We start from the raw sequence: 12,887 nt of genomic DNA, 5'->3' as shown, positions 1-12,887 counted from the left end.
GGAGAGACTGTTGACATTACGCCTGTGGCTGCGTTGTAATACAATATAACTGCTTTTGTTTTTTTCCGTGGCTCTTATTTGTTATTTTAAAGGGTTATGCGTTCTTTACCTATGTTTGAAACTGTCCGGGCCAACTGGGCCCTTCGTGCGTGCCTCCGTAAGATACGCGGCATGACTCGTTAGGGCTACTCCGTCAACTGTCCCTCTGTTTTAATGCGACAGTGTAATGGGCCCGGCGAAGGAGAAAAAAAAATTTGCTCCAACTCACGCTGTGAAGGTGGTTGGAAAGCAAAGCTGTAAGCGACACCCACAACAATTGCCCATGCGACGTCACGTGCAATTCCCACACGTGGCTCAACAAAGAGTGAAACCAGAGATGCTGCCTGCCGTTACCTAGAATTCGCGCCAAAAAGCCCCCCACCCCCCTTCCTCTGCCGCTGAATCAAAACCAGCGCCTGTCTCCCCCGTTTCCACGTGTGGGCATCTCGCTCCGCTGCTCTTTGGGCCCAGGCTCGATCCGTGTCAGTGCCAGTAGTTCATTTAACCTGGTTGGGAGATGTGGCCCACACGACGAAACCGCTGGCTTGTAGAGGTGGAAAGCTTTTCTTTAAAGAAGCGGCGTTGTAGGAGCAGTGGCCAGCACCAAACCCCGCGCGCTGTCATCCAACTAGAAATGACCCAGGTTTACCCCTTCTAAACCTAGTTGTCACCGGCGAAAGCGCAGACTGTGCAAACAGTGTTTCCCGAAAGTTTGCCTTTGCTTGAGATTTCACAGCCTTCAGTCTAGCTATATCTACTGGATGATTGGATTCATACTTTCACTTGAACGCACGGACAGCAGAGCAGGCGCGTCACCGATGGTGAGACTGAGGGACAAAAGTGCCGGCGAAGCAGCGGCTAGACCCTCACCTGTTCACGTGGTTCGCTTGCGCTGAGTGCGCGTTTAGACGTCCCAGCCGGCGCTGAGCGATCACGCGCAGGCGGAGCAGCCTTTTACCCTCGCCTAATCACGTGGTGCCGCAGCGGCGAGGCTCCGAGGGAGCGGCGCGACAAGAAAAGCGCAGCTTGCGAGCTGACAGCTAAAGGTCACTTAATTACGACGCGATGAATGACACCGAAAGATGTAGCGAAGTGGCGCTTTCGCTCCAAAAGAAAAGAGAAGGAAGAACGCGACAGGAACGGGAATACAATCTAGGGACGCCCGACGACAGGCAAGTGACTGAGCGACTAATCTATGCTGATGCCCCACAAAACACCGTTGTCGAGGTACGATATAATGAAGGAAAGGGTGGTGCAAAAGAAGAAGAAAATTCCTCAGACGTCGTAGAGCCGACACTTTTAATAACAGCAGGTGCCGTAGGATGCTGAAACTCCAAGAACAGCAAGAATCGGTTTTATTATCATTAAGAGATTTTAATCATCCTAAATTCTCATGGAAACCTGAATGGCGTCCTTCACGCAACTTAGAGGTGGTTATTACAGCCTTACGTTGTAGAGTACCCCAGTTAAATAGGTATACATACACAGGTTTCGTCTGGCGCCAACAGCTCTGTGCAGCTGTTGCAACGAAGACGAGTCTGTCGAACACTACCTTTTGACATGCCGACATTTTTCCCGACTGAGAACAACAGCACTTCAACCGCCTCACGTGCTTTGAATGCGACAGCATTATGTGTCGGTACGCTACTGCAACATCGCGTGTGTGTCATGGTGGTTTTATGAAGCTAAATTGTAATACAGATTCGTAACCCCATGGCCTTAGCCTATGCAGGGTTTTATTTCGGGGGGTGGTGGTGGCAGAACCGGAAAGGAGAAAAAACTAAAAAGGAAATCAGTAGAAGCAAGTCACAAAGGAGTCAACTCAAAATCGAAATCCTAGATGCTCTTATCGTACTCCGCGCAATCTTGTGATTTTTTGTTTATTTTATTTTTATTCAAGGTCATTGAAAAATAGCGGATCGAGGGGTAATCGAGCCGACGTCCGAGTTGCGTAAGCTCAGTGTTCTAGTTTTCTGCTTGAGGCCGAAAACTAGTTACCCGTGCAGTTTATTTGATAAATTCAATAATCGTGTGCGGCCCCCACTACCCCGCACTAAGAGATCGAATTTTTTTTTACTTCCGAATGGTTCTGAGATTGGTAAGCAATACAGACGACGTAATGAAAGCGAAGAAAGAGGTGTACATGTGATGTAGCAGTATCGTGCCCTCAGCGACGGCTCGCCGATGTGTCTCCGCAAGCATTCAGATTCAAGTGTATTGGACATTCCATTTTGTTCTGCGGCCCTGGCTTCCATTGCGTCAGCCAGAAACGACACTGGGCAGCCTGCTCACTTGCGAGTTACTGACGCACCGAGAATAGATAGTTGAGTGGTCAGCGAAAGAGGAGTGGAGTGAGAGGAAAGGGAGATGGAAAAGTTGGACAGAGTTTGATCGAGCTCAATTTCAGGTTGGCGAAGGAACGGAAAATTTTGGTTGCGGGTTTTTTTTTTTTTTTTTTTGGGGGGGGGGGGGGGGGGGGAGGCCGTAACGTGGAGGGACGACAATATGAAATTCTCCAAGAATCTCATGCAATTTATTTCAAACTCAAACAACTCCCGTGGTTAGTATTACCACGGGCTGCATCAATCAGCCGGGAAAATTTAAGCTCCCAATGGGGTTCACTTATGTATTACGAAAATGTAGTTTGCTTGACAAGCGCTCATATAAATGCGAGAAGAGCAAAAAGGCTCCAAAGATATGAAATCAGCGTATGCCAACATTTTCGTCTATTTTAGGGATCGCCCCATACTGAGCATCACCTTGAGCCAAAAGTTGAGGGCCAATATTATTAGCAGTCAGTATCTTTGTTCTTTGCCTTGGACCACGCGCTTGGAGCTTACTGCATCGGCGCACTACTTTTTATACACCCGGCTCTGATAGGTGCATGGTCGTCTCTTGTACGTGTAGCAGCTGCGGTGGAGAAATACAGTGGTAAAGCCAACGGGCTCCTGCACTTCTTACAGACTCACCCCTCCCTCACCCCCCCCCCCCCCACCCCAAATTAGAAAAAGTACATATGCATGTCCTCATGAGACTGAATGAACTCTCAATAAACAAGTGCGAGCATAACGCTTTAGATCTGTATTAGAGGAAATGAAATGGTGCATTTAATCCCTGCATTTGTGTTGTAAACTTCGATCTGTTACAAACCCGAATGGGGAGACTTTTAGCGACGCCTTCGTGTAGTCATGTAGCAATAGAGTTTCTCAATAGCTAGATATTGAGCAACTCTATGCGTGTAGCAGACAACGCCGAGCGACGCTAATCTTGAAGTTGGCGTTCGCATCGACAGCGTCATCAAAATACACGGGAGCTGGCGCCCTCTCAGAGAAGGGGCTCCTCTGATGAGTTTTCGCGCAACGGGGCTGGCATTATCACTATACAGGAAGCTGCGTGGGGTGAAACAAAAAGAACTCGATGGTGCGTCCCACGTGTCTGATGAGGAGGTTTTATTCTGACAATGTGAACTGGTTGCCGGTGTGTTGCGCATTGGTGGCATGCAAGGAAGCACTGAATGCATGTGATGTCAGCGGTGCACTGGATGACGAACTGCGACGAACTGTTCCGAGCTTGCAAGCGCTGACTGTGGCTGTCATTTGGCGGTGCTCGCGCCAGGTTCGGTTGGAGCAAGTTTAATGACTGCCAATGGGAACAGTGGTGCGACTTGCTTGTGTGGCTGGCCAGAAGTTCGAGCTCCTCGGTGCCTCGAGTATGACGGCGTCAGGTAAGTTGTGGGGAATTTGTTGCCACTGTAGTCTTTGCACGTGCTTTAATTAAGACGTAGGTATATGCCGGCAACATAGATCCCTTTGGCACTGCCAACTGATTGGTGGGCAGCGCAGCGCACCTTGACAGAGTAGTGCGATAGTTCGGGCGATTTTATAATCTAATAAAGAATAGGTCGCTGATATTGTGCCGGCAGCCGGATCGGGCTTTTTCCAGTAGCGATCTGCGCATGCGTGGGCTCCCGGCCCGCCATTCTCGGGGTCTATCGTTTCCATGTGGGAAAGAAACGTTTAGGAGGGAGCGTCACGTGGCAGTCCTGAAGCCTAGTCATAAAAAATGAAAAGGAAAAAGTCACGGGTGCTTCACCGTCACGTTCACGTGACGGGCGAGCGTTAGTTCTTCGCGCCTCATGTAGCCGGGCGCGAGCGGAATCATCACTTTTCGCGCCACCTCGCAGCTGATAGAACACTCGTTACAGCGCTATGATGTAAAAGGAACAGTGGCGTAAATCCAGAAAAATCACAAGGGGGGGACACACATCTTGCCAAGGCGGCCATTTTATTTTGTGCTTAATTTTCATTTATATACAAATTACTATCGTGATTTGAATTAAAATAAGAAAAACGAGCATGCTTTCATACCTCACGTAATTGCACTGTGCTATTGCAGACGTTAAAAAAAACATCAATAAGAAATACTCAGTACAATATGAGTACTGATCACCTATGACATGTTTCCTAGCTTTCGACACTTCTAGAGGGTCCAAAAACGAGAGCGCGGATTTTGCACGCACTGACAAAGTTTCTCAACAACCCTGGCAATGTTATGAGGTCTATAATGTCTTGATGAACGTGTGCCAAAGCCATGCAGTTGAGGCGTTCCTCCCCCATCGTACTACGCAGCCATGTTTTCAGTCTTCTCAAGGCACTGAACGATCTCTCTGCTTCACAGGAAGAGACCGGCATCACTAATCACTAAGATAATCCTGAGAACACTCTCCACTTCCTTGAAATACTGGCGGGTGGACGTGTGCATGTTCCGGAGTACTGCTGCCACGTCGTCGACGGACTTGAGGTTGCAGTGTTCTTCGTGCAACAAGCGCACGCGAGACACGACTTTACTGATATCGATGCTCTTGTATCGTCGGATCACCTCCAAATCTGCTTCTGATGACCGGTTCAGAAGGACAAGTTCCAGTGCCCTGTACGTCACGATTCCCTCAGAATCTGGATTAAACCTCTTCTCAATGCCCGCTACAGCTGCAATTTCAAAACAAACTGGCGGAAATAATTTTAATTTATTTCGGCGAACCACAGCGGAAACAGGTTTTACCTGCTTTCAGTGATTCCGCTTGCACCTTGTGCACATCGCCGATTGTGGAAAACGAACCTTCTTTTTATTTAGCGGGAACGGGATGGTTATTTCAGCTTGTGCAGTACTTATTAGTGACAAAAACAACAGTTGTTTTAGCTTTCAAAGGGGACACTTGCAAGGGGTGTCCCCCCCAGCCCGAACACAAGGGGGGTCAGGACCCCCCTGACCCCCCCATGATTTACGCCACTGAAAAGGAAGGTGGCGCGATAACTCCCAGCAGAACGCCAAACGCAATCGTTACAGCAAATCAGGCAAACATCGCGCAGCCGTAGGCCGCTCCGTGCTTGTGTGAATGTTTACAGCCGCACGTTCGAGCGATCCAGCGTCAGTAGTCCAATTCGCCTTGCAGCTCGTGAGGGTTCTTCCTGAGAATGCGATCGACGTCTCGGATCGCTTTCAACAGTGACAGCAGCAGCACTTCCACGACACGAGGCTTGGAGCTCGACGCTGGCGTAAAATCTCGTACGGGGCCTTCGGCAATGCCGCTCGGCTCCTTGGGCCCCACCTCCAGCGGCAGCAATCCGGGGCCACTAAATGCAGTGCTGTGAACTTTTTTGTTTTTTGTGGTCGTGAAGTCGCCAGGGTGCTTCCTTAAGCGCTAACCACATGATTTTTGCGAGCGACGCGACGAGTGATGTGATGGGGACCTGCAGTTGCTCGTCCCAGTCGCTCGCTGAGGCAACCACACAAGAGCGATCGCGAAAGCGACTTCGAAACGCGATCCCAATATTGCCGCACAGCGCCCAATACAATTATCGGAGTACACACGGCCGCAAGGTTTTTTTATGTGTGCATTTGTCACAAAAACTGGAAATAAGTGTATTTCAGTGAGCAGAGGGTTGAACTTTTCTAGGGTGCACTGTGCCGCCGCCCGCCCCTTCCCCTCGTTCTCTTCCTAAGCCGGAAGTTGCGCCCCTCAAGGCTGTCCTATTGGCTAGTCGCTCAGGCCACTTCCGGGAGATGAGCGACTTTTTCTGGTGACCCAGAACTGAGCGATTTGGTCCGCGGCAAAAAGTAGTTCGTCGCTAGTCGCGTCGCTCCCCAAATCATTTGCAAAATCGCTCCATGTGGTTAGCGCTTTAGAGTCACCAATTGTAGCTAAAAAGTCATTAAGTGATGATGATTAATTTTTCTGGAGTTTTCTAGTTTTTGATTGCTTAAAGCACGTGAAGAGATTCTTTTTTAAACAATATTTTAAATCGCTTTCTGTGGTGGCGAATGAAGTGAACGGTCAGAATGCGCTGCTCAGTTCTGGCCTGGACAAGCAACTCTGGGCGATCCAGCAGGCCGGGGAAGCTGCCGCAGCCATAGAGAGAGAGAATGCTTTATTTTTCAATATATATGTAGAAACACAACGATAGGGTGTGCGGCTGTCGGCCCGCAAGTCACCGTTGTGATGGGGGTTGGGGGAGGGAGGGAAAGATAGTAAGGAGAAAGGAGGTACACAGTCATTCACGGTCGTTCAGTTTTCGGGCAAACGTTCATATGCTGTTGCACAGGCACGTTTGAACCACGAAAGAGGCCAGGGCCCTCAGGGCCCTGTCTGCAGAGGGTCGCGGCAGCCTTGGGCGCAGTAGTGGCACCAACGTTCCTGAGTCACCGCCCAAACGGCGGTAGCTCGCCTGTAGAGCACTTCGTTCTTCCCTGTAGACGGCACAGTGCAGCAGCAGGTGCTTGGCGTCTGCCAACACGTTACAACTTGTGCAGTTGCCGCTCTTTCCCTGCTGCCACTGGGCCCGGGCCGCTGGTGTCCGGGCGCTGCCATTTCTGAGCCGGTGCAGGACGGTGGCGGCTTGCCTGGATATGCCGTCGAGGACTCAGGCCAGGAGGGGCCCTATCTGGATGTTTTCGGGCGATTGTGCGGTGGATCAGCAGGCGCGCCTCTTCGAAGGGCAGGACAGTGGGGTTTTGGCTGCCTGCGCCTTCTAGGGCCGCTACTGCCATTCTGCTCACCGTTTCATTCCCCAATATGCCGCAGTGTGCGGGCAACCATTGGTATGCGCGGTCCCAGCCTTGCCGCCGTAGCTGGCCTGCTCTTGCCACTATGCTCTTAGCGAGCCCGGGTGCCCGATCTGGGTTCCGCAGGTGGCCCAGTGCGGCTTTTGAGTCGCATAGAAGGACGACCCCCTCTGGGTCAGCTGCGCGCCGTTCAAACCGACCCAAGCCCAGACTGAGTGCCGCCAGCTCAGCAGTTGTTGAGGAAAAATAGAACGAAAGGCGTTCTGCTACACTTTCTTCCTCGCCGCCTGTCACTGCTGCCGCCATCCGCAGTAATGGGTCTACCGAGCCGTCAGTGTAGACCCGGTGCCAGCCTTTGTAATTGTCGCCTAGGTGCCCTTTGGCAAGCTGACGTACGGCCACGGTGGGGAGCTCTCGTTTTGGTCGACGTAGCCCTGCTTCCATTTCCACTCGATGCGGTCTTTCGTCCGGTGGTGGTGATGTTAATGTCACTGGTTCTCCAGCAATTTGGTGGAGAAGGCTAGTCAGTTTGCTCTGTCTGCCCTTCAGGCGACTCCAGAGCCCCTTCGGGTTCATTGCCCCAGGTTTCACCGCAATGCGGACGAGGTGGGGCGGGGGGGCTCGGCTCGCTCAGTTGCCACATTTTGAACCATGTTCACGCCTGTCTCATTGAGCATGTGCCGTGATGAGGTTGTCGGCGGCACTCCGAGACAGATACGAAGAGCCCTCCGCTGTGCTCGTTCGAGGCGCACCCATGACCGCTGGTAGTGATGTAGGAGCGGTAGGGCGTATATGGGTCGTGCCAGTACGAGTCCCTTGTAAAGCTGGAGCAGAAGTCTTTTGTGACGTACCATGACTCTGTCCCCCAAGCATCCGGAGAATGTTGCTGTGTTTCGCCATGGCCTTGAGGACATTGTTGACCACGGGTTTCCATGTTGCTTTGTCGTCCAGTGTGATGCCCAGGTAAGTGGCTCTTCGCACTGGGATTGGTATGCTTCCCAGGTGTAGTTCCAGTCGGAACTTGTGTGTTTGACGGGGGGCTGCACACGATACAAACAATTTGCTTGCTGATAGTTTTAGGCCAAGTGTAGCAAGGAAGTGACGGGTGTTGTTCAGAGATTTATGTAGTTGCCTCGGAACGGTGAGGCGCTGAGTTCCATGGGCGCTTGACCACAGTGCGATGTTGTCAGCTGCACTGCCAGTTGTACCTGGGTCTTGAGGCGCTTGTTGTTAGATATCTGGATGGCCTGTGGGAGGGCGGCAAGTGCTATGCTAAACAGGAGGGGAGACAGCACGCTGCCTTGTGGGACTCCACACGTGAGCCACTTCAGGTTGCTTGTTTTACCTTGTCACGTGAACCGATGGTGAGGTTGTCTTTACAAGCTCCGAGGGATGGATGCAGGAAAACCGTTGACATGGTTTAACAAAACACCCATTTAATGCACACTCAAAACAACCCTAGTGCAAGCCACTCTTAAATAAATAGAACAAACTCGATAACAACCAAACCTCAAACTAAATATCCCAGAATGCAATTTAAACCAAAACCCAAAAGTCCCTACAACAAAGTTCTACGCAATTATTTGAAATCCCTTCATTACATCAAGTCCTAGTTAATGTATTTCCTCCCACAACTCCTTAGTTGTGTCCTACAGCTATGTGCCTAATGGACTGGCCTACCCCGCTGTCGTCGGCGCTGACGTGTCACACCCGTTGTGTGGCTGCGACTCGGTGATAGCCGTCTTCGTCTCGCTTCGGTGCCGCGTTCGATGCAGGCGGTTGCTCCTTGGACGGCGTGGGCTCCGCGCGTCCTGACGTTTCCTCTGCGGCTACCCCCTGGTAGCCGCTCCCACTGGAGGTCCTTGATGCCGGCGTTCGACGCGCGGGGTCATCCCTTGGGCGGTGTGCTTCCTCGGTGGCTACCCCCTGGTAGCCCCTGCCGCTGGAGGTCCCAGGTAGGTTCGGCACGAACGTAGCCTTTCGGGGCCGTCGAGACGAACGTCGACGGAGCGTGGACGTTGGCCGCTGGTGCCCGACCGATGCCGCTGGGGCCACGAAGGCACAGGTACATGGTGCACCTAGGATGACGGTGCCGATACGAAGTCGGCCTGCTCCCGCCCAGGCTCGGATGGCATGGTCGATGGCCTGGCCGCGTCCCCCTGGCTCGTTCTTTGAAGCTCACGTGCTCCTGCCGCCTCCTGGTTTCTTGCCTCCCAGTATCTGGTCTCCTCCTCTCTTTGTGCGCCCCACTTTTATCCCCTCTGGGCTCTGCCGTGGCGCACTCTCATTGGCTTTTTGCCTCTTCTATGTCCTTATATGGTCGCCACGCCACAGGTATCCTGCGCGGCGTTCTCTAATTGGCCGACCATTGTGCTGCCATCTTTGCCCATGATTCCTCGGGTTTTAGGCGCTGGCGTTCTCTGATTGGATAACTAGTGCGCTGCCACATTTGCCCATGATTCCTCGCGGTTTAGGCGCTGGCGCGCGCGTTCATTGGTGTGCTCCTCGCGTGCACTTCAAATTACCGTTCCTTTGTTTTTTTCTTTCACTTTTTTGGAGGGATTCCCTCTCCTGGGGTGCCCTGATACATGACACTCCTGACATGGAAACGCTGGCAGTTCAGCCTGTCAGGAATGCCTCGACGTAGCGCAGCATCCGTTCTGTGACTCACTGCGTCAAAGGCACGTGCGACATCCAAAAGCACGACACCCGTCGTCCAGCTCTTCTTTTTGCCCTTTTCAAGGGTTGTGGCAATGTCGGCGATGGCGTCAGCCGTTCAGCGGTGTCGTTGAAAGCCATAAAAACATTAAAAAACAAAAAAAAAGCCATAGAGTTTAATACTAATATATACTAGAGGGAAATCTGGCGCTGCATTTGCGGGCCGCTGTGGGAGGCGCCATTGCAGCTAGCGACTTTCCTCGCCTACTTGGCTTGGTTAGGCGTGTGGCTTCTTTTTTGTCTCGAAGCCGAAACCAACAAAAATGGGTAACATTGTTTTCATGTTCATCTCGCGTGAAGCTTCTAAATAATCCCTGACAAATCAATCTTTCTGGAGCTTTAATTTTATAATAATAAAAAAAATTTGATTAACCTTCTGCAGTATTATTGTTGCTTTTTTGGAGCCAGAGGCAACTTTCCAGCCTGTTCGTGAGCCATGCCAAGGACGAGTGGAACGTGCCTGCTTGGTACATGACGGAACGCTTGCTGAAGCGCGGCTCCCCTAGACAGTGGCGCCAGATTTCCCTCTAGTGTATCTTAGTATGAAACTCTATGGCCGCAGCAGCTGCCGGGAGATATCCACCCGGTCGCACACTCTTGGAATCGCTAGTGGTACCCATCGCAAAGGCTCTTGTAAAGCTGACTGTATGCGGCCTTGCGCTTAGAAGAATGAGAAAACCACATATGCATTTCGCGCACCAAGAAGTCCATGTTCTTGAGAAGCGTTCCCTGAACAGCGTTGGAAAGTGGCAGTTGCAGCGAATGGCAAATGCATCTTACCATTATCAAGTTTGGAAGCTGCCACTCATGCTTCAGTGTCTCCAAAATACCATTGTTGAAGCCCGTATTCACTGTGGCGTTGTCAACTCCAATGCTGAGGAGACGCTTTATGTCAAGTCCCGTGCGCGTGAGGAGGTTTTTCAACGCCCTGACGATTACCGCAGCTGTGCCATCGTCCAATTCGATAAGTGCGAGGAACGTTGTAACAATGCTCTTCTGAGCAGCAGTGAAGTATCTCATCACTACACTTAGTAACTACACTACACTTCTCTTGCTGAACTGTGCCGCAGGTCCCTGAAGACTTGCGGTTGGCGGTGGCCATTCTGTCTTCCCGGAAATTGAGTGACGGCCTAGCTTGCCTGAAGCAATGAGGTGACGTCACAGCCTCCCTGGCTGCCCAGGCCACTTTTTTCTTCGCGCCACCATGTTACGTCACCATGCTGATCTCCTCCTGTGTAGGTTCGCGATGGCTGCGATTCTTCCGTCTCCACTGGCTGGTCTTCAAGCTCACCCTGTAGGTCTTGCCTTCTCTCCTTCTCTGCTCCACCTCTCTTCTTCGTCGTCTTGTCTGGTTGAGTCCCTTGGTCCGAGTCGGAAGGTTTAACCTTCCTCACCTTCTTATGGGCATAAAGGATGTGTACGCTAAGGCCCCTCTTCGTTGTGAAAGCCCTCGGGCACAATGTGCACCCGTAGTCTCCAGGGTGGCCTCCGGGCCCTCCTCCGCCTGAACGTGGTGAGGTTGCCCGGTAGTGACAACGCCTCGAAGTTTTGGCCAATTTCTTCCGCCTGTTAAGGCTTCACCATACGCGAGGAGCTTCTCTCTTACTTGAAGGTTGGATGTCCCATTAATTATCTGGTCATGGACGGGTTCCGCGTACAGCAGGCCAAACTTGCAGTGTACGGCTTTCTCTTGCGTTTGTAGACGACTTGTGAACTCGTGACGTTCTATAAGCGTGTTCGTGGACGCGGTGAAAACCCGGTCAAGCTGCTCAACGAGTCTGTCATACTTGGAAACAGACGGGGATGAAGAACCGGGCAGTCACTGGCGCGGACACCGCGTTGCTTGAATCGGATCGGGCTTCAGATCGGGCCCGGAGACTGGCACGAGCAGAGAGTGCGAGTCCGGACCCGGTGAATCCCAACTGACTGAGCCAACAAGCGACCGTTTATTCCCGATGACCCACGGAGACACGCGTACACTCGTGACTGGCTGTCTCCAATCACGTGTGTCGTTTGACAACATCTATCAAACACTTCCCACACAGAGGTGCATCTAGTGCGGTGTGCGCTCCTAAGGGCGGCGCCACTGACCTACACCACAGCATCCATATATGGTTGCAGAGGTGTCAAAAGACACACGAGTGAACGATCCCAAGCCCCATCCCCAAGCCTTGCTGAGTTGCGATCCTTAGTCCACTTCCTTCATCGGCCTATTTGTTTGCTGCATAATGAAGGCACGCGAGGCATGTTTCAGTTGAAGACCACACCTGGATGACCAAGTTTTATTTTGGCAATATGTGCTGTTTTTATCCCATAAGCCATTCTGGTATGTTTGCATGTATCTAGTTTAGCCTCCACTACTGGTAACAAATTGTTATTTCTCACGAACCGTACAGCACTGCAGACCAAAGAAATATGTAAAATGCAATTACATGTGTAATTGCTTGAGAATGTGGAAGGGGTCATGCGGAACGGGTAGCCGGAAACTGAATGCGTATTGACACGTACCACAAATCCGCGTTTAGAAAGAACTTGGGTTTGTCAGAAGTCTCACACCACTGACAAAGAAGGAAGCATAGTTGTAACGTTCGTGACTCTCAAGTGACATGACACTGTTCTTTCAACATGTCTGAAACAAATATCGAAGGCAATCAATCGTTGGTTTTTGTCACAGCAGAATAGTACACCATGGCTGCCACATTCTGATTTTGTGAGGAATGCTTGCATTCACGAATTCACACTTTTTGGGCTTACTGGTACACAACAATTTCAGCTGTCAGCTACACTCCAGGTGCCCTGCACCGGTGTGTCGCACCTTTTGACCTTAGTGGGGTGCAACTATTCCAGCCACCAGTGTTACTAGAGTGAACTAGAATAAGGGAGTGTGGCGCGACTGCGCCTTTTCGCAGCTGGTCTGGTGCAGTGAGACTACATGTCTGGCCTCGCACTGTCATGTTCTCGCGTTCTCTTCCGGCTTTCACAGGCATTCAGAAGGCCAGCAAGATTCTAAACGACCAAACGTGATTTTTGCTTTACTTACTGCCACTCCAGGTCGAGCACAAGAACTGTGG

The 12,887-nt window shown here is 51.4% G+C and overlaps 1 protein-coding gene across 1 annotated transcript; it reads right to left on the bottom strand.

The window, feature by feature from the left end:
• Window positions 1-4,721: 4,721 nt before the first annotated feature.
• On the bottom strand, window positions 4,722-8,859 carry LOC144152417 (uncharacterized). The gene is made up of 2 exons (XM_077683685.1): window positions 7,712-8,859; window positions 4,722-7,676 (listed from the first exon to the last, which is right to left on the bottom strand). Exons 1-2 carry the CDS (start codon window positions 8,010-8,012, stop codon window positions 6,832-6,834), a joined length of 1,146 nt encoding a protein of 381 aa, XP_077539811.1. The 5' UTR covers window positions 8,013-8,859; the 3' UTR covers window positions 4,722-6,831.
• Between the last annotated feature and the right edge of the window lie 4,028 nt (window positions 8,860-12,887).

This window comes from Haemaphysalis longicornis, unplaced genomic scaffold (assembly GCF_048455015.1).
Source record: "Haemaphysalis longicornis isolate Haplotype H1 unplaced genomic scaffold, Haemaphysalis longicornis Haplotype H1 scaffold_9, whole genome shotgun sequence".
NCBI lineage: Eukaryota > Metazoa > Arthropoda > Arachnida > Ixodida > Ixodidae > Haemaphysalis > Haemaphysalis longicornis.
This window is presented reverse-complemented; position numbering and strand designations above follow the sequence as displayed.

Excerpts from the sequence above, each read along its gene's own strand:
- LOC144152417 (XM_077683685.1), bottom strand. The coding sequence starts at position 8,012 with ATGTCCTCAAGGCCATGGCGAAACACAGCAACATTCTCCGGATGCTTG. Across the intron at positions 7,677-7,711 it reads TGAGCGAGCCGAGCCCCCCC|CAATGAACCCGAAGGGGCTC; the intron begins GCCCCACCTCGT and ends TGAAACCTGGGG.